Source organism: Triturus cristatus, chromosome 5_1, assembly GCF_964204655.1.
Source record: "Triturus cristatus chromosome 5_1, aTriCri1.1, whole genome shotgun sequence".
Taxonomy (NCBI): domain Eukaryota; kingdom Metazoa; phylum Chordata; class Amphibia; order Caudata; family Salamandridae; genus Triturus; species Triturus cristatus.
The window spans coordinates 422253748-422275561 of NC_140587.1; the positions used below are offsets into that span (position 1 = coordinate 422253748).

The 21814-nt window shown below is 43.9% G+C and overlaps 1 protein-coding gene across 1 annotated transcript in view; it reads right to left on the reverse strand.

Annotated features, from left to right (window-relative positions):
- VPS13B (vacuolar protein sorting 13 homolog B) overlaps nt 1-21814 on the reverse strand; it is a 2934705-nt gene that overhangs the window by 2659928 nt on the left and 252963 nt on the right. Inside the window, exon 7 of the mRNA XM_085605186.1 lies at nt 21628-21802. Within this exon, the coding sequence (XP_085461312.1) occupies nt 21628-21802 (175 nt within the window). The remainder of the gene's footprint in view (nt 1-21627; nt 21803-21814) is intronic.

The following is a 21814-nucleotide window of genomic DNA, read 5'->3' on the forward strand; positions in this document are numbered from 1 at the left end:
CGAGTCAGTCAGTGAGAGCGAGTCAGTCAGTGAGAGCGAGTCAGTCAGTGAGAGAGAGTGAATCAGTCAGTGAGAGAGAGTGAATCAGTCAGTGAGAGAGAGTGAATCAGTCAGTGAGAGAGAGTGAATCAGTCAGTGAGAGAGAGTGAATCAGTCAGTGAGAGAGAATGAGTGAGTCAGTCAGTGAGAGTGTGGGAGAGTGTCAGTGAGAGTGAGTCGGTCAGTCAGTGAGAGAGAGTGGGAGAGTGTCAGTGAGAGTGAGTGTCTGTCAGTGAGAGTGAGTCAGTCAGTGAGAGAGAGTGTCAGTCTATGAGAGAGAGTGAGTGGGAAAGTCAGTGAGTGGGAGAGTGAGTCAGTCAGTCAGTGTGAGTGAGAGAGTGTCAGTGAGAGTGAGTCAGTCAGTCAGTGAGAGAGAGTGGGAGAGTGTCAGTGAGAGTGAGTCTGTCAGTCAGTGAGAGAGAGTGGGAGAGTGTCAGTGAGAGTGAGTCTGTCAGTCAGTGAGAGTGAGTCAGTCAGTGAGAGAGAGTGGGAGAGTGTCAGTGAGAGTGAGTCTGTCAGTCAGTGAGAGTGAGTCAGTCAGTGAGAGAGAGTGTCAGTCTATGAGAGAGAGTGAGTGGGAAAGTCAGTGAGTGGGAGAGTGAGTCAGTCAGTCAGTGTGAGTGAGAGAGTGTCAGTGAGAGTGAGTCAGTCAGTCAGTGAGAGAGAGTGGGAGAGTGTCAGTGAGTGAGTCTGTCAGTCAGTGAGAGAGAGTGGGAGAGTGTCAGTGAGAGTGAGTCTGTCAGTCAGTGAGAGTGAGTCAGTCAGTGAGAGAGAGTGGGAGAGTGTCAGTGAGAGTGAGTCTGTCAGTCAGTGAGAGTGAGTCAGTCAGTGAGAGAGAGTGTCAGTCTATGAGAGAGAGTGAGTGAGTGGGAGAGTCAGTCAGTGAGTGGGAGAGTCAGTCAGTCAGCCAGTCAGTCAGTCAGTGAGAGTGAGTGAGTGGGAGAGTGTCAGTGAGAGTGAGTCAGTCAGTGAGTGAGAGAGAGAGAGAGAGAGAGAGAGAGTGGGAGAGTCAGTCAGTGAGTGAGAGAGTGGGAGAGTCTGACATACATGCTATGTCTCCTGTTATCCATATGCATCCACAGAAGTCATGCTGGGAAATATTCTGTTAGGGGTGGGCCATGACAACGAGGGATGCTGAAAACGTTTCGGTGACTCCCAATTTCACCCCCACCCTTTCCAATCTCCCAGGAATGGCTTTGTTAACGAGTCTCTGCCGTTTGCCTAATGATGTATTGTTTTAACAAGATGAAAGGCATCCCAAAGTATGTCTGATGGAGAAACAAATGTGTACCGCCATCAGAGCCATTTTGGATCTGAAACAAAAACAAGGCGGCTTAATATGGCTCCAGACTCTAAATATTGAATTTACCAGAGCAGAAAAGCTCCAGCAGGAGCTATCATGCTGATAGTACAACCGCAATAAGCTACAGGTGCGAGCTAGCCCTCTACAGTGCACCCAGAAAGGGCGAACTAGGAGCTATCATGCTGATAGTACAACCGCAACAAGGTACTGGTGCCAGCTAGCCCTCTATAGTGCGACCAGAACAGGGACTGCTAGGCGGTATCACACCAGCGTGGCCAGCTGTTACTAGCGTTCACGATGACACGAGCTAAGGGAGAAACTATCACACTGACAACACAACCAGAACAGAGGCTGTGAGGACCAAATCACTCCACCAATCAACCAGAGGCGGGGGCTTCAAGGAGCTATAGCATTAAAACACAACTAGAACTGGCAGCCACAAGGAGCTATAACACAATTATATCTAAAACATGGCGCTGCTAGGAGAGATCACGCCGCAGTACTACCTGCAACCTTTAAGGAGCTAGCATACAAAAAAGGCAACCAGACTAGGTCCGGAGATGATGTGATGAATTAACAGAAGACTAAGGACTGGAGGCTACCGGGAGCAAATGCCCCTGCAGAATAAATCAAGCAGGGCAACCAGGCAAGGCGCAATCACAGCACATGAAAACAGGCATTTTAAAGATGAAATTGTTCTTGTATTGAACTAGACAACTTGGGGAGTGGGTTGGGAAATGTTTCTCTTCAATGAAGCTGCTGAAAACGTTTAAAAAGAATGCGCGTGTGAGAACACGCTGAAAGTAAGAACAAAACAAGGAATGCGCGCGAGGGGGAGCAGGAGGTGAGCCGGGAGTGGTGCGTGCGCACGTGCGCACGCTGCTCTTATTCGAAGCACATACTCATGCTTGTGGCGCGCTCCTGCTCGTTCCCGCAAGCTGTATGCCGCCACAAGCACGAGTATGTGCTTCGAAAAAGAGGAGAACGACGGTTAAAGGTCTCCTATGCAGTGCATGCGCGCTGCGTAGCGAGACCTAAAAGGGTCAGTGGTTTTTATAGTAATGTTAAGTTACATATCCTGTTTCTTGGAGTCACTTTCCAAAGAAGCATGAAGGAAAGCATTCGGTGAGACTTCACCAAACATGAGCTCTCATTTGGGGCAGGGCGGGGTGGACGGTGTCTCCTGGCCACCTGTTCATTAACCACCAATGAAAAGGATGTTTGTTCCCATATTGATATGAATTGCTCTGCAAGTGTCTCACGGAAAGGGAGCAGAGGCTTCATCTACTGCTCTGAGAATCTCAGCAGCCTTATAATTTTCTGCTACAAAAGAGAAGCACTCCTTGGAAGGAGAAATGTTTGATGTAGGAAAGGACCCCACACGAGGCCTTTAGCAGTTTGAAGGTCAGCTTGGAAGCCTTCTCTTCCAGTCAATAGGAGCAAACAGGTTGCTGGCCTCAGAGTTATCATTCCCATGCCTATCTGTCATAGGGTGTGAGCATTTTGGGTCCATAATTCAAAATCCTTCTGCCCTTGGAATTGTATAGGGAGAAGGATGCACTTACACACTGGCCAACTAAGACTTTGGCTTTCACAAGTGGATCTGAAAGTGTGGAGCTTATTTGCATCATAGGTGACTCAACTGTTCCAAAGCTGTGTGAGTAGGGTTGGAGATAGAATGCAGTGGCAAAGTGATTACCTTCATTGTCATCTCAAAAAGTGGCAATGCAGAGGTTGCAGCTAAAGGCAAGGATATACAATAAGGAGAAAAACAGTTCTGCACCAAGGTATACAGCTGAGGAGTACAAGACTCAAATGCAGACGGGCCATACATACAAACCTTTACATACAGCTTCACAGTCACTGGTCCAGGTCAATAGACAAAGGTAATGGTATTTGAGAGATCTCCTAAAGGATGGAAAAATGCTAATAAGATGATGATTTGAGTGGTGCCTGAGAGAATTTGCATGGATGCCAGTCTGACTACAACTGTGATTTCTCATGCAGGATGAGGATTTTGCCTTCCACCAAAAGTACTTTTTATTTTGTGAACAATGGAGGGCATCAGCTGAGAGACATTGAGATCAGAGCTTCTTAGGATTTTCATTGCATCTCTTAGATGGTAGTGAAGGTGGGAAAATTCCTTTTTCCTGATCGCTGTTAGATACAAATTTTAATGAAACTGCCTGGATTCAGAGCAGTACTCAATCCCCACTGTCATCAAATTAATTGTCGTGAGGGTGTGAAAGAGCCATGTTTGACCTGCATTTCCTGAAAGGTTTACACCCAAACTTAGGAAGCAACAAACCCCAGGAGAAAAATACAAACCCAGGCCCAAGAACGAGAGACCGCTCTGGAATCTATAATTTGTAACATGTAGATAAAAGGAGCTGACACTTTAGGCTCAAATGAGGATATCATTGAAAAGTTGCATCACATCCGTTAGCTCTGCACACAAAGCTACTCTGTCACCACAAAGCATTAATACAAGGACACTAATCCTTTTCTTGATCATGTACGACAGCTTGGAACATTTCTAAAGATGAAAAAAAGTTGATGAAATCATATCCATTTTAAAAATAAATAAATGGTGCCATATCTGTCCTAAATATATGAACCAAACAATAGACATCTCATCATAATCACTGGCAATTCATCAATTTACATGATCAAAACACGACTCAATAGATCATAAGAAAGTTGTTCAGTATAGTATTAATAAATTCAATTGCACAAAATAATTTATGATAAAGGCCACTTGAACATAGATATCATGCACAAAATAATATTCTAAATCAAGACTTCTGCCAAACATTAATGAACAAAGACAACTGCACGGTTCTGTCACCATTCAGTGAAACATAATACATAAACTAACAGTTTTTTTTCTGGAATGCAGATCCAGTTCCAATGTTCATCCGGATAGGTAAGGTCAATGTCTCTAGTGGTTAATTCCTTGCATGACCATGGTATAGATATGCGGGGGGTCATGGCCCTGTGTCTAAGGGAGGATCGATGGAGTCTTAAGGGTCTTGCTTTAAAGCTCCCAATGCCCCGTATGGTGTTTATTGACGAGTTTCAACCCCAAGCATTCACGGGGTCTCTTCAGGTCTTGGAACTGATGGGCCAGTAATTGAAAATATGAGGGATATCACGTTAGTGGGTCGTGTGTTGAGCAAAGCGCCCAAGTGATAAATGAACTGAAAAATAACTTTATACCTTAGTTCAGGATGCTATGTGTTTTTTTTGCCTAAAATTAATTAAATAAAAGTGTAGTTAGAGTGCTGCCACAAATCGCATCTTATCACCAGAAAGCGGTTTTCAAAACCTCAGTCTTATGTACATGGATAGTTTTCAATGTGTCAGTCTCGATTTTCATATAAAATCTGAGGAGAGAAGACGCCAATTTAGTTTAAAAAGTAACATGGAAAACCCTGCTGCATTTCGGCAATCAAACTACCAATTTAACTTCACTCTTCTTCATATAATTGGAAACTGATGTCTCAAATTAAGCAGTTCCGCATCTCGGGCGTATTCTGTGCCCGGCAATGAATGCGCACCCTAAAGTCAATGGTTTTGTGAATGGTAGGGCACGTCAGGATGTTGAGTTGTGAAGGCATGCTCACAGAATGTATTCTAGGAGCTGTAGTCGGCAGTTACTGGTGATTGAACAATCTGTGGGATCTGACTCTTTGTGTCAGTGGTGTTTTGTTATTATGGATCGTGAAGTTAAAAACGTACTAAAAGCCACTTTGATGGTGGGACACTTGGCATGATAATGGTAAATTGTCACTCTTCGTAGAATTGTTTACTAAATCCATAAGGAGCCGATGGATAAGCTGACAAACTGATGTATTTACCACTGACTAACCAGTTGGATTATGGAATGATTGTTAGTGTATGCCAGTCAATGTTCATCCTATGGACTCTGACTCACTATGTCGGTTGCATGTTTGTTATTGGGTCGCTTGGTCCTCATCTTGCAGACAACCCTTACAAATGGGGGGCTCATGTCGTCACAATTGTTGGTACTCCTGTACTTTGAAATGGTCTATTCTAATCCATTAAAAGTAGCAGGTAAACTGCATGTGCAGAATAGACAATGATATGAAATTAAATGATCTGAAGTTCTAAAATCTCGTTTAACCATGTAATGACAGGATGACATTTTAGTATCTGGGAGGCTTCTTTCTTCAATCATAGGACTTACGAATCTCCACCTGTTGGATTGGAGTTGAGGACGTCTAATAAGGCCCATTTTACGTCGTTGGAACTATGTCCATACGTAGAGAAATGACTTACGAGTGGAGCAGCTAGTTTATTGGACCAAATGCTGGATTTATGCTGGATGATTCTTTGATGTAGCTCATGGTTGGTTCTGCCAATGTACAATTTTCCACAGTGGAAAAAGGTCCCATGTACAACTTTCTTTGTCTTACAATTAGATAATGGTGTTCTACTGAAACACATATCCTTCGATGGTTTCATCACATACTGAACAATTCCCACATTTGTGGTGTCCTTGTAGTGGTGTCAAACTCCAACATTCACATAATGTTCTTTTCATTGTTGATACCATAACTGTGTGCTCTTCCCAGATGACTTCCAATGCTCAAAATTTATTTATAGCCAATTGATTCTATTTGTAGAATAGTATTCCTTCCTTTCCAATATTATTTTATTGATTTTTCATCATATAGTATAACATTCTGTAATATTGCATTAGTGAGAGTATAAATTGTAATAGCTAGGTAGCCACATGACAGTGCATAGACTGCATAGCTTATTACCAGCTATAGAGGTCCAAAAAGTGAACACGTTAGAGTTAGAGGGAAAGGTGAACATCTTAGAAGTAATCAGATACTAAGGGAGTACATCTTATCACTTTGTATAAAAAGATATATATCCACATAAAGCATCGCTTATAACATAAGGAGACTATATTCTTCAAGTCTTGGGATCCCTCCCAAGGTCAAGAAGAAATGCTTGTAGAGGCCACCAAATGTAGTTGAGTCTAGAGGTTTATGGCAGTGACTGACCATACTGTTCCAGCTGCTCATTACAATAAGTTAACTCTTTAAGCCAGCCTTCATGTGGCTGTGTGTTACCTCTACACCAGTGTCTGGAGACTTCCCGCTGGGCTACCAAGAGGGCAAATGCTCTAGAGGTACGATTTTCCTGTGTCGTCTAACTAGCCCCAACAGGACTGCACTATGGTTCAATGAGACAGGAGTTTCAACCATCCCGAAAGAGAACCAATTACTGAGTCCCAATAGCTATATATATATCTAGGGAAAGACATGCTAAATGTAAGAAGCCAGCCTCAACAACACCAGAGCACCCACACACTGCATTAATGAATAAACCAGAACGCTGCAGGCTCAATGGTGTGTGATAAAGTTTAGAAATGTATCATTCTCTATCAACTATTAATTGACAAAGAACCAATATGTGCACAACAGTATCACCATTCCTCAAAGTTTATCTGCACATCTAACTCCGCACACCACTTATCTGAAGTTGGAACCACCATCAGGGCCTCTTTTCGGAGAGCAGCATATAAATCTGACAATGTGCTAATTGGTAGATGAGGAGAGTAACACAGTGAGCGGTTTAACCTCCAGTGGTTGCTGTGTAACCCCTGTAAATGTATTTCTACATGCCGCCCTAAACTACAAAAACACATCTAAGGCAGAATGGGAAGGCCTAGAGGTGAGATTGTGAAGGTCGATCAAGTGTCTATCCAGGAAAATACTGCCCAGCGGGATCAGTTCCATAGACTGTAACTGTTGGACCACCCTCGTCTCATGTCAAGGGTAACCTAGGATGATTGATGAGAGGGAGCCGTGGAGAACATATCCAATCTACTGGTCTCAGCAGAGAAGCTTAAGACAGGCAGCTGCAGCGCAAGCCTCTGTATCAATTGTACACTACTTACGAATGGGCTGCTGACATACCACCGTCCCAAGAGACCCGGGGTTAATATTACTCATTTCAATTGCTACATGCAGCATATATGGGGGTTGGAGGGGGGGGCTCAGTACAAGTAATGCATAAAATATGCTTGATTACACATTTAGTAGTATAGTAGCATAATTCCATATCTGGTGTCAAACAGCCTTCTTGATCAGTATCAAGCGTGAATACTTTCCACTTAATTCTGGACTGGGCGTCTCTTTAGCAGATAATAGGTTTAACATGAAGGATCAGAAAGTTCAGATAAACTAATGGGTTAACAAGCAATGATATTTTAATAAACAGATTGAGTAATCTTGACAAATAACCATTTTCATAAGGGCAATACAACCTATCGACAGAGGTTGTGCCACCCACAGTTTCACTGTCTCTTCCATTTGAGTCAGGGCATCACCAATTTTTTCTCTAATAATGGAAGATTTATTGTGGCTTCTCCAGATACCGAGGTGTCTAAGAATGTACTGCACCAACAAAGTGGATATTCCAAGGGAGTGCCTTCCTTTCAAAATATTTGTTTACGACACTGAAGGCAAGTTTGTTTTATATTTACGATGAATGTTACCTGTATGTAAGCCAACCTATTCCTGTTGTTTCACTTTGGAGGAATGAAAGCTTAGTGCGACTGCCAGCAGCAGCAGCAGCAGCAGCAACAAGAACAATAAACACAAACAAGCATTTGCAATACAATAGGTCTCGTATTTGCGAGAGTTTAAGCTATTGGCATTGTAAATGAGAACGTCTTTTATGATCTGTTTTGATAATTTTCACATAAATAAAAGGCATTGTCATTTACGATGCCAATAGCTCAAACTCTTGCAAATGCGAGACCCATTTCACTTCAAACAAGCATTTGCAATGCAATAGGTCTCGCATTTGCAGTTGTTTGAGTTATTGGCATTGTAAATGACAATGACTTATTTCTGTGTTTTCAAAACCTGGAAGCAGTGTGTAAACATTCACTTTAAACTTATAGTCCTTGCTTATGAGAAGCAAGGCTGGCAGTAAAAGAGGTGCAGTTACTGGCAGCATTGCTTCTCCTAAGCAACGACTATATGTACAAAGTTTGTGTTTACGCACCTCTTATTCTTTAAATTATCACTCCACTTAAAAAACATACCTAAAAAACATTGTCATTTACAGTTTCAATAGCTCCAACTCCAACAAATCCGAGACCTATTGCATTGCAAATGCTCTGAAGCATAGGCAAGCAGGGACTAAATGAAGGTGCTGGAGCACTAAACAGAATGCTGGTGCACTCCCAAGTACCTCTGTAAAACAAACAAAAATAAACACTCCCACATGCCCCTTTTCTGTAGGACAAGGCTTTAGCGCCATCACATACCAAAAACATGCACTGCAGCCTTCGTGCTTCCCCCAGTCTGCAGCCTTGAGGCGCCCCTGCAGCCAATGCTTTGAACCACCAAGCACTCGATACACGTCAACATAAAACAGTAAGTTAACAGCATCAGCAAGTAGCCACCGAGAGCTCAACATGTGATCAGTTTTGAAAGCATGCAGGAGTGGACGAGCCTTTCATTGCAGCCAAAGGAACAGCAGCTCGTAGACTCGAGAAGAGTGAATTAATGCACATTAGACAAAGCTGGTGTTTGAGGTGACGATCGCAGTCAATTTTTATCCTAATCAGACTCACACGTCCAACGCTCAAATTAACAACTTATATTTCCCTATATTAATCCACCTCTAATAGTTTGGGTTCCGGAGTAGCATGCTACTCGCCGAAAGGCGCTTTACCGCCTCGTCAGGTGCAGTAAGCACTAAAGAAATACAGTTACAATTTCATCAAACGTCGAAGAATAAAAAGTAGAGATGTTCCAGCGGAGATCTGAACCGCTGACCTGCAGCAGGTACTAACACCTCCAGACAGGTGCCTGCACTTTCCCGCTGTAAAGCCCAATTGGTCTGCAAGGAGGCTCAGCTGGTTAAGCGTTTACTGCGCGCCTCGAGTCTGATGGGATTTGTAGATTACAAATTTGCAAACAGATGAGCATCTTCATTCGTCGATTAGGACCACTGAATGATAAACTCAAGAACACTGAATTAGACAATTTGAAAACCGTTTAAAGTGCTTACACGCAGCTCTACATAAATAAAACAACCTTATGCAGACTTCAAGAGGTGGGTATCCGACGAGTCCTATGTAATAATACGGTCTGTGTATACGAGATTTGTTTGGGGTGTTTAAACAGGAGGCCACCACGACTGTAATCTGTAAACTCAAATGACCTTACAAAGTAGGAAATGGAGCCTGGCACTACCTCCCCCTGTGAAGGTTGTCGTTCACAGGTAGAATTATGCACTGGCATGAAGTAGTACAAGGAACAAGCAGTGCGGTTCATGCACTTTTACGGAATTTCGATGCTTGCATTCGGTTAGGCTGCAGTTTAAGCACTGCCATGGCCCAATCCAAACTATGGTAGATTATGCAGTTACGTTCAGAAAGTAATCCGGGGGACTGAAAAGGCATCTGGAACGTAAAAAACAATCTATTTTCCGCACATTGGTCCCAAAGATGAACCACTTAAAGGCAGTTCTGAAGCCGAACTAATGGAGTGACCAATATTTTAGGGTGCGGCAGAGCAGCTTGGGTAAAATGTCTCTGCAGCAGTTAAGCATGTCGGTTCCTACAAAGACAGGATTGCGCCTCGCCCCCATGTCTGGTGCTCGGGCGGAATGAGCTGGGGTTTTAACTAATCTAGCCCACCAAACATCAGCAGCGCCGGTCGGCCTAACAGGGCTCTCCTGTAAGGTCTGTTTGGCGTACCATGGCAGGTTACCAGTATACATGGGGCACATCTCACGCTACCAGTATCGCTGTCAGGGTGCAGGCAAGGAAGAAGTTTAGTTTTAGGTTATAAACTGCCCTCCGCCATTTACACCCATTGCTGTGCTTCTAGCATGGTTACATCGCTCTCTTTTCAAAGCGCTTCTAACTTGCTCCACTCCTAGCTATCTGCTCAACCACTGTCACCCCCGCTTTAGAGGCAGCTTGCACCCCCCACCTCCCGGCCACTCCCCGCCCAACCGGGCTATCTTCTTGTTTTCAAACACAAGAGGAATGCTGGAATGATGCAGGTCTCGACTGGTCCAACAGGTTCGTTGTAAAACGAAACATGCAGCGGACGCGCCGGCAGGACATTGGCAAAAGCCTCTCCACCAGCGCCAAATAAATGCTAACAAGACAACGAAAGCAAAGAGGGAAATGTATATATTTGCAAAGCTGCTCCACAGACAGAGCCCGTACTATCGGGAACTTTTACATAACAATCCTGGAGCCGCTGACCTGTTCGAGCCCGTTTCCAGCGCTGCAACCGAAAACACGCAACCTTTCTATAACACCTCCAGGGAGCAGCGCCTCCCTCTACGCTCGCTCTCACACAATAACCACGGCTGTTACGTCCGTTACGTTGAAATCCAAGCACACAAATGGTGCGCGCGCGCCCCACCGCTGCCATGTGGTTTCAATTATCGCGCCTGTGTCTCGGCACGGTAATTGAAACCATATGGCCGGCGGTGCTCGTAATAGACACCAATAGACACCAATAGGCCATGGGCGGAGCAATGCGACCGCCTTTGGCCTATTGTGTGCCGTCTTAGTGAAAAACCCACACGCAAAGCCCAATCGCGTGGGCCAAAAGGAAAAGCACACGCACGAGCTGTGCGATTCCTAGGCTGATTTTCAAACCCCATACAAGAGGTCTGTCGCTGCGCGAGCAATGCTGCGCACTGCAACGCTAGGCGCGAGACCTAAAAAGCTGCCACCATTGAACCGAGTTCCTGTTAAGTGAAGCGTTTAAAGGAATGAAGCGTCCCACACTGCCAACAACAGCAGTGTAATACCGGTCCCAGATAGGAAGGCACAGTCCTTCAGCGAGGCAGAATTCTTGGCGTGTAGCTTTCGAAATTGACAAGCACCGGATAGCCTGTGGGAGGTGATTATGGTGCCGCTCGTAGGCTCAGGACTCAGTACCACGCTTTGGATGGGCAAGGACTCTCTTACCTAAAGGATCCCGGCGAGGACAGCACGCTGACATTTTTAAAGGCACGGGGCTTTTAAAATTCAACTCCTTCTCACACGGGACTGCGAGGACCAGGGCGCCTCTCTCAATTGCTGATTTCCTGCACCTGGTTCCTCTACCCGACTCCTCCCCCGGCCACTACATCACGCCTCGCGGCCCCCGCTTCGCGGGTGCCGCTCGTAGGCTCAGGACTCAGTACCACGCTTTGGATGGGCAAGGACTCTCTTACCTAAAGGATCCCGGCGAGGACAGCACGCTGACATTTTTAAAGGCACGGGGCTTTTAAAATTCAACTCCTTCTCACACGGGACTGCGAGGACCAGGGTGCCTCTCTCAATTGCTGATTTCCTGCACCTGGTTCCTCTTCCCGACTCCTCCTCCTGCCTATTTAACTTTTACCTGCTCTCGCGTGAGCGGGACGCGTGCGGGGCGCAGTCCGGGCGAAGCCCGGGCCAAGGGCGGGCCCGTTTAAGCCCGTTCAAGCACGAACAAGACCGGACCGGGCCCCGTCCCTTTCCTGTACCACTACATTCTGATTGTACCCGAGACAGTCAATCATCATGGACACTCGAAGTAAACTACCGAGATCCCAACCGAAAGTATCTGGTACTTTGGACAATTTTATTATTTGGGCTAATTCCGTAATTCAGGGGGAATTGAATATGCTTGAAAGGCGCTTATCCGATGGGATTGTTAGTACGCGTAGGTCATCTTTGGGTTTAATTGCGTCCGTAGGCTCCCCATCTAATTTTGATGAGGTAGCATTAATGGATAGCATCGATCACACAATTGACTCTGTATTACATGATTTAAGAGCTAGCTCCCCCTCACGTAGAGACACTCTCCAACCCATTCCTGAGGCTATTGACCAAATTACACAACCCTCATTTCCGGACTTGTCCCCGAATCGAGCCCAGTTTACTAATAAGGGTGCTCTCCCCAAAAGAAAACGTGTGGGGACCACCAAGATAGGGAAGAAAGCCAGACTTGATAGACCTTATACTAGTACTGCTAATGCATCTAGTTCAACACGCACTAGGTCTACTCAACCCATTAATGGTACTTCTAAATCTCCATCGGAACGTTCCTCACCGTCACTTAATACTCCCATATTTGTTTCCGACCGTGATCCGGAACACGATGAGGGGGATGGCCGACTCACTATCATTATAAATACTGCTCTCAAGGGTCTTCTTACCCCATTGCTTGCAAGGTTTGATGCAATTGATGCAAGGCTCAAGGAAATAGAAAGGGTTGCAACAGCCCCCATTAATCTATTAGAAAATAGAGGCAATCAACATGCTGTATGTGAAGCATGTAAGGCCGAGTTAGGTGCTATAAACTCTCTTCCCAGGAAGGATATCCCTCAACCTAGAATTCGAGAACCAACCTTAAGAATCCCTGAATCTATACCCAACACTCTACCCAATACCTTGCTCATACCTTCTCCCCTCCCAATTGCAACCCCTCTGCCTGCTCAATGCCAATCACAAACTTCAATCAATAATTCTATTCCAATATCTAACTCAAATCATTTAGATGCGGGCCAAACTTCCAAGGACCCAGGAGCTCATACTTATTCAAACATGGCCCTAACAAATAGGAGAAAGATAATTAATCTTCCACCAGAAGCTTCACCCTATGTTGCTATCCTAACAGGCGTCCCAGAACTTACTAATCCTGAGTCTGAATCCTATGCTTCTTTAAAAAATAAAGTCATTAATTGGCTTAATAAGCATAGGCCTCTCCCCCCAAATAGTAGATCACAGGTCCTAATGGTTAGGAGGGTTCCTTGGTTGGGTAGCACCGTGAAGAATATTAAGAGTGACTGTATTTTGGTCAATTTTAGCAATTGCCTAACAACTCCCTATATTCTTAATTGGATTGGCAGCAACGGCACCTCCCTCATAAACCCTCTACCTCTCTCTTTCTTCTATCCCCCAATTTACACTCCCTTCCAGGTTGAGTCGGATGGCAATTGGTCTAAAGTTGGGGGCAATCGGTATAGAGGCAGGTTGAGGAATACCCATATTGACGAGCCTATACGTCCCGATTATTCAACTTTTAACAGGTTTGCTTGTCTCGAAGATGTAGATTGACTCCCCCAGGAGGCTCCCATTCCTGTTTTGTCATCTGTAGAGCATCCACCTTCTAAATTCCAGCCTACTTCCCCAGCCCTTCCCCTTGCTCCTACCATTATTCCTATTGGGTCGAATTTGGGTGAACCACTTGCCTCTAAAACTCCCGTTGTCGCTTCCAATTGCATAGCTAGACAGAAAGTCCTTTCATGGAATATAGCGGGGTTATCTAGTAAACTTGATTGTCCAATATGGGGTTCTTTTATAGATTTACATCAAATATGTTGCTTTCAAGAAACCTGGGCAAGACAGGATTACCATCGAATAGGCTTTGCTACTTATTCAATTCCGGCTGTTTGGGGTGGTCGCGGCCGCCCCTCAGGCGGTTTAACTATCTGGATTGCAACTTACCTGGGATGTATTGTTACGAACCTTCCTACTGGCTCTGAGGATATTCTATGTTTGTTATTGGACTGGGGCCTAGATACTAAGCTGGCGGTAATTAACGTTTATGCCAGACCCGTGAATTTTTGTGCGGAATCCCGGGTGATCGATGCCCTGTCAAATTTCTTAACTGGAATACCTGAACATACAATGCTCCTTATAGCTGGTGATTTTAACTCTCATTTTGAACCTCTTGAGGGCTTGGTGGACCAAATAAATCTAGAAGAGGACGAAATCTGGAATATTCCCCAGGTTGCAGGCCCAATGGCTAGGGCCTGGACCCCCCTGGCTATCCAGATTACTTCCATGACAATGGTTCACTCGATTAGGGCCTGTAATGGTCGAACCATTTCAGATAATCCCCCAAGGCCCACTTTTAATAAACCAGGTAGGGAGTCCAGACTAGATTATATTTTTGTTCAAACCAAGGAATGGAATAGAGTTCTTGACTTCCAAGTCATCCCAAGGGGGGAGAGCGACCATAACCCCCTTATATTGGATGTTTCCCTATTGGGTTTGAGCCCCTTAGATCTAGCGTCACCAGTTAATATGGGGCCACCAGGCGTGGCCATCCTTACAAATAACAAACGGAGAATTAAATGGAACAAACTGGTTTGCAATTATAAAGAATTATCCCGAGTTTATGCTGTAGTGGCCTCTGTTTTAAATAATGTAGTTGAGACTCTAGAGCACTATCCCTCCCCAAATTACTATGAAAAACTGGCCAGTGCTAACCAGGAATTATTTTTCACATTGTCTGGTTTGTTCAATCCAACTGTTCCCTGTAAAAGGAGATTGGTAAACCGGCCTAATTGGTATAATAAGACCTGTAGACTGGCCAAGAGTGAACTGCTCGATGCCATAAAGAAGAAAGCCTCAAAGCCTGATATTCAACATAAGAGACAGACTTACAGATCCCTGATACAACATGCTAAATTGGAATGGGCTTCAGAAAACTGGGAAAATTTAACATCAGCTTTAAAATTTAGAGATTCTCTGAGATTTTGGTTGATCGTATCTACTGGCACAACCGAACCTCCTGCAATTGTTAAAAATAACATTGCCCCAGAAGTCTGGGAAAATCATTTTAGCACTCTTTATAGGGCCCCAACAACTGCCTCTGCGGCTCCATTATATGTTGTACCTAGTCAGGTTCAAGTAAATTTTACGTTAATCGAGATTCAGCTTGCAATTTCTCAGCTCCCTGCAGGCAAAGCACCAGGGCTGGATGGGGTTCCAGGAGATCTGTATAAACATGAACCCAGAGTATGGGCACCTTATCTTACACTTTTATTCAAAGCTATCCTTGATGGTCTGCCTGTCCCTTTCACATGGCTTGGAGCCGAAGTTGTGCCTATTTTTAAAAAAGGGTCCCCCCTGCTTCCGGGAAACTATAGGCCCATTAGTTTAATAGATGTTGCTCAGAAGCTTTTCTCGAGGTTGATCTTGGATCGTATCATGGAATGGATTGAGACCTCTGAGATTCTGAGCAACTATCAGGCTGGCTTCCGTAAGAGCATTTCCACAACTGACCAGATCTTCAGACTGTGTATGCTCTTCTGGAAAGCAGTAAAGATAGAGGGGGGCTCCCTTTACACAGTCTTTGTAGATTTGCGTGCGGCATTTGACTTGGTGCCCCGCACAAAACTGTGGACTGTGTTACAAGATCTAGGCCTTCCAGGCCCACTTTTGCACATACTAGTTCGTCTCCACACTAACAACTATGCAAGGGTAAGATGTGGTAGAGACGATAGCCTCTCAGCTAGATTCCCTGTCGATAGAGGGGTAAGGCAGGGATGTGTCCTTGCACCCACGTTGTTTTGTCTATATGTAAATGGCCTTATCTCCCACCTAAATGACGTACCTAATAGAGATGCTCCACGGCTAGCGGGCTCTGGCATTTCTGCCATTATGTTCGCTGACGACACGTTGCTTCTAGCTAAGACCCCTATGGGCCTTCAACGTGTCTTGGATGGCTTCGTCTCTTTTTGTACTGACCGGGGGCTAGAGATCAACACAGCTAAGACTAAATTTATGATCTTTAATCCCCCTAGGTCCCTTCGCCCTAATCCCACCATAAATGGAATTACCCTAGAGAGAGTCCATACTTTCGAGTATTTGGGACTAACTCTCAATGAAAAAATGACTTGGTCCCATCATCAGATAAAATCAAACCTAAAGTTAACTCAAAGAGCAGGTGGAATTTTGAAACTATGGAATCAATCTATGATTCATCCTATTGGTCCGCCGCTGGAAATTTACAAAATGCAGGCACGTGGGGCTTTAATATATGGCGGCGAACTATGGGGCATTGATTGTGCCCCTGAAATTGCAGCCACGGAAAACAAGTTCCTACGAAACTTGGCTGCACTTCCATCTAGTACTCCGTTACTCCCCTTAAGGCTCGATATGGGACAGAGACCAATAAGGGAGGAACTAGGTGTGAAGCCTCTAACTTTTTGGAGGCGTCTTTGGTCAACCCCTGAACTCTTGAGTTACCGTTCCGAACTTATGGAACTCTACCTTCATCCAGCTCTAGGTAATATTCCATGGCTTAAGTACATCAAGTGTGAACTTTTTAGGTTGGGCCTCCCGACCCTTTGGACAAAACCGTTAGAGGCCTGTGCAACTATATCCCGCAAAGAACTCGTTGCACTTTATCACAACTCTAATCTTTCGGCTTCTTTTACAAGTGTCACTCTGGGATCAATGACTACCACTTTTTTAACCTTGAAGGACCACTATAAATTGGAAACTGTGTTAGATGACATAAATCCCATCGCCCTGAGGAAATTATTCTTACAATGGCGATACAATGCGCTTCCAATTAGAGCCCTCACGAGTAAATGGCACCCCCCCACTTCTAAAAATTGTCCTGCCTGCTCATGTGAGCTGGAGGACGATATTCATTTGTTGTTTTTTTGTCCCTCCTACATTAAATCTAGGAAGAAGTGGATCGTTCCAATTTGCAGGAACTGGGGCTTTAGGCACCACTTAGATGCCTATAGGCTCCTGAAAAGTGATCTTTCTCCTCCTACCGTATTTGCTATCTGTAAATATTTAGCAGCAGCATGGTATATTAGAAGAATTCATTTGCTGAAATGAAATGTAAAATTGTTACCATGTGGTTTGGATTATGCTGAAGTATTCCTGTCATTTGCATCTGTATCCATTCTAGATTAAAGTTGTCTTACTATTGTTTTTTATTGTTCTCTCAAAGATAATTTGTTTTTGTTTTTTAAATTGTATTTGTATGTTTTCTTTTATGACTCGTTTGAGTCTAAATAAAGATTTAAGAAAGAAAGCGGGCATGGTGCGCTGAATGTTGCAGGAAAATACATTGCGCCTGCAGTGGGAGAAACTCATTACAGAAAATAGTGCTTACAGACTAAATAAGACATACCGTGTAACAACAGGAGTAAAAGGGCCAGTCCTCATGGGAGGTTACAAATTAAGACAAGGTGGTACTAAGGAGAGACTAACAAGGCCATTAAACAATCAGAAGCCAGCATTTACAAAAGGACAATGATGCAAGCCAATGAAAAATATGGGTGGAGAGTGGGCGGAGCTTCAAGCCCATATTCAAATCCAGCGCTGCCCAGGTTCGACCTAAAAACGGGCCATCCTATCATAGAAAGCATTACAGTCAAATTTGGTCTTCGTAGAGGATCTACTATGACCAAAAACAAAAGAGCAATTTATGATACAACCAAATTATCATCCATGATGAGTAAAGCCAAACCACAATTTACTAAAATTCAACTAAAGGATTAAAAGGATGGGGTCAAGCAACAACTGTGTTAGAACCTGTTCATGAGCCGATACTTGAAAATATTTGCCATGTAAGTCATACATCAAACATCACATAGAATATGATAAAGTCTTCTTAGAATTAAAAAAGGGTGTTTCTTTAACACATAGAAGCCCTCACATTAAACATGTCACATTATAGCACTGCAAAGTACTAATTAAAAGAGATAGTGACCTTAGAGCCATTCCTGTCCCGCTCCGACCCTGGTGACAATGTCATTAGTGTACTAAGAGGCAAGACAGTTGTCACGTGAACCATGTATGTGGGCCAGATTCTTAGAGATAGAAAGACATTATAATCTATTAATTCCAACACAACACAATAGTATTTTTGTACAGCTGGTAATCTAAACTCATGAATTTTAAAGTGATTTCATACGCGACAATGATTAAAAATGGAGGATCGGTGAACTTAAATCTTTGCCTAAGATCACACAGTTTTTTTTAAATGGGGAAGCAGCGATTAATCCAGGTTTTCTGGTTTCACTTTGTTCAATTCAGCAACTAAATGGATATCTATTTGTCTCTCTTTTTGACTTCAAATGTTAATGCTTTATATTTACCTCTTTGTGCATGAGTATAGAAGAAAGGTGGCAGGTAGAAGCCACATGAAAGCTCGGCTCATTAAGGGCTGGAGGTTCCTGCTGAGCCAGAGCCAGGCTTTAGGGCTCGAGCCTGGCTCAAGCTTTCTGTGGCTCGTCCACCTGGAGCACAGCCGCTTTAGCAATTGTTTTGATTATCTGACTTTTGTCCTTCCATTGCTCACTTTTAGGGAACTACTATTTGCTTAAGCACTCCAGGAGTGCATGTCTTCTGTTTCTCTTCCTCGTGTGTTTCTCTCTGCCAAATACCCATTGCCTGCGCTCTATGTTGCAAGCCTCCTCGTGTGCTTCTCCCACCACCTAACTGCCTACTCCCCTGCGCTTCGTGTTGCTTTCTTGCTCGTCTGCTTCTCACACACCGTGTGTTGCTCTCTCTTGCATGCTGCTTTGCTCCTCCCTACTACCACACCCTGTTGCTTACCCTGCCCACACTGGAGCGCTCCCCCCACCCAGCCTTTTTGAATATCTTATTTTCTTTTTGCTGTGGTATGGGGAGTGGGACCAGTTAGGAAATGGCTGCTGGCCCCTCTATCGTAAAAAAGTGCACTACTTTGGTTTCATTTATTTTTAATTTAGCGATCCAACCTGGTTCTGTACAGTTTTAAAAAATGGTGCCCAAATAATTTTGCAGGCGCGGAAACTCCATTACACATGAGATGGCCTGCAAAATGACTCAGAAGCATCATGACACCTTTTTTCTTTCTTCTAGCCATGCTTCACAGAATCTTGCTGATGCTGTATAGCATTGCCAAAAAGCACTAGCAAAGCCATAAGGGGAGAACTTTTGGATTTGCCAATGCTTGTTGTTAAGTGGCAGCTGTTCCGCATTTATTTATTTATATATTTATATAGGGCACTAGTACCCGGAGGTGTCTAGGCGCTGACATCACAAGCTCCAGCCGGCCACGGGGAATCGAGAGAAGAGAAACAATAACTGCGTAGCTTTAGGCCTGGAAAAGCCAGGTCTTTAAGCTTTTCCTAAACGATATTAGGTCTGGTGAGTTTTTCAGTGAAAGTGGCAGTTGATTCCATAGTCTGGTTGTAATGTTAAAAAAAGCCTTTCCCTACTCAGTTGGAAGGTCGTGCCTTGGGAACTTCCAGCAGCTGATGGGAGGCAGACTGCAGCATTCTTGGAGGAGAGTACCAACAAAAATGGCCCATTAGATAGACAGGATGCTTGTGCAGCACCCTAAAGGCAATGCAACGGGCCTTAAATGTTATCCTCTTTTCCACTGGAAGCCAGTGAAGAGAATTAAGGGCCGCCTTTGCAGATGCGAATTTAGGTAGTTTGTAAAGTAGGCGGGCGGCTGAATTTTGCAGGACTTGCAACTTGTAGAGAAGGGCTGTATTCATACCAATTAGGAGACCATTGCAGGAGTCCAGCCTAGACAACACTAATGCGGAGACTACTGTTTTCTGTAGGTCGAATGGTATAAAACAGAAGATTTTTCTTAAAATGTTTAGGATGAACCAGATGGCTGATGTCAATGCATTAATATGATGGGAGAATGAGAGAGTGGTATCAACGATGACTCCCAGGTTTCTGGCCTTTGAGACTGGTGTGGGGAGAGGGCCAAGCATTGTGACATAAGGTTTGATCCTAGTGAACTGATGGAGCGGGTAGTACAAAATTGTGTATACCCCCCCCTATTCTGCATGTTTATACTAATTGAAATAATCTATTAATTATAATACTATTAATGTGTTTGTGTAAAATTAAATCAACCTTACTAAATTACGAAACATACGTGGGATCTGCATTTTGCATGGCTAAAATAATTTGTAATTAACCTATGTACGCATACTAATATTAGAAAAATAGAATATCGCAGGATATATGTTGCTTTTGGGACATTATCGTATGTTGCACCAGATGACAATAGTGGGTGAATATGAACGCTTTAAATGTCACCATATGCTAGATAATTACAAGCACATAGGGGAATTAGTGTGGGTTTAACATTTTATTCGTTATTTCTCTGTTTTAATTACTTTTTGTGTTTGTTTTGCTTAAGTTATACTTTGGGCCTAAAGACAAGATGGCCGACTGACACACACAACGCGGCGGCTTCCACGAGGTTTCAGACCAAGTGCGCATGCGCCAACTGCACGTACCAGTAGCCTCGAGACGACCCCAAACTCGGTGTACCCAAGCAAGGTCACGGTGGGATGACTGCCAAAAGTTTTTGACAATAGACGTTTATAAAAACCGAATGGATCATGCCTGACAATATGACATCATAGACTGTGTGAAACCGAAACGGACGATCTCGATCAACCAATCGAAAGAGCCCAAACTAAGCAAATGTTACATTTTGTCATTACTTTTATTATAAAAGATGGTAGAATAGAGAGGGAATAGTTCTGCTGCTGAATGGCATTTTTTCCATGCTGACGGTGACGACTGCTGTATTCCTGAATCTTTGACAGACTGAATCGCTGCCCAATTTCTTGATGAACAACGGACTTTAGGAGATCTATGGGCATTGATCGATATTTGCACGTCTCTGGTCTTTGACCTGATCTTTGGGACTGTAGCGTGCGGACGACTAAATTTGATGACTTAGAGGACGACCGATAGCCAGAATAGGTAAATATGGTGTTCTGTGATTTGCGTAATGATTAATAAATTTACTAGATGGAACTAAATTCATGCATTATTTAGATAAACAAAATATTGATCAAAAAGGAAATGTGTTTGGTCGTTTATTGAAAAGGAGTAGATCAGGAATTTTGAGTATGTTTTAGCTGGACTAAATCACTAAACTCAAAACAACTAATTTGATCCGTCGATCACATGGAAGGAGTATCTTGATGTTTAGGATGTGCAGTATTAAGGGTATTATGGTATAGAAGTGTAAATAAGTTTTCTCTCTATAGGTTATAAGGTATTCCTTTCATGTCAGCGTTTGGAAACAGTTATCCCTCCCGTAAGTACAGGCCAGTAAAAAGCAGAGTGTGAATGTTGGTGTTATGGGCCCCACCAATGATTGTATGAGTGCATGTGTTAAGGTGATATTTGGTCTGTGATGAAGGGAGGATATATATTAGGTACGTGGTTTTCGTCTTGATTCCCGTTAGCCAGGTTTCCGCGCTACAACAAGTGAACCACATTAGAAGACTCCACCACACACCTCAAGAATGAGCACATTTAGATGTGCAGTCTCATCTGACTCAGCGAGCAGTGAATTTCAGATACCCTCTTTCAGGGTGGCACCGAGGTTAAGGGGCGCTGGCACAGCAGAGTGTAAGTGTTCCGCTGATACCGCCCGTGCTGCAGCTGGCCTGTAGATTTGCTGGGCTCTTTACACTCACTTATTGCGTATATCAGGACTTACCGCTCATGCTTCCCAAGTTATCTTTCGAGTGGCAGAGCTGCTCTTCAATTTCCCCTTCCTTGAGGTTTCCGATTTCTCCGTAATAAAGTGCGATCACGAGCTGCATTATCCGTATGAACATAGGAAGCTGTTGGTCGGTTAGGGAGAGTTTTAAACACTCCACCAAGGTATGAATCTATGCAAAGAA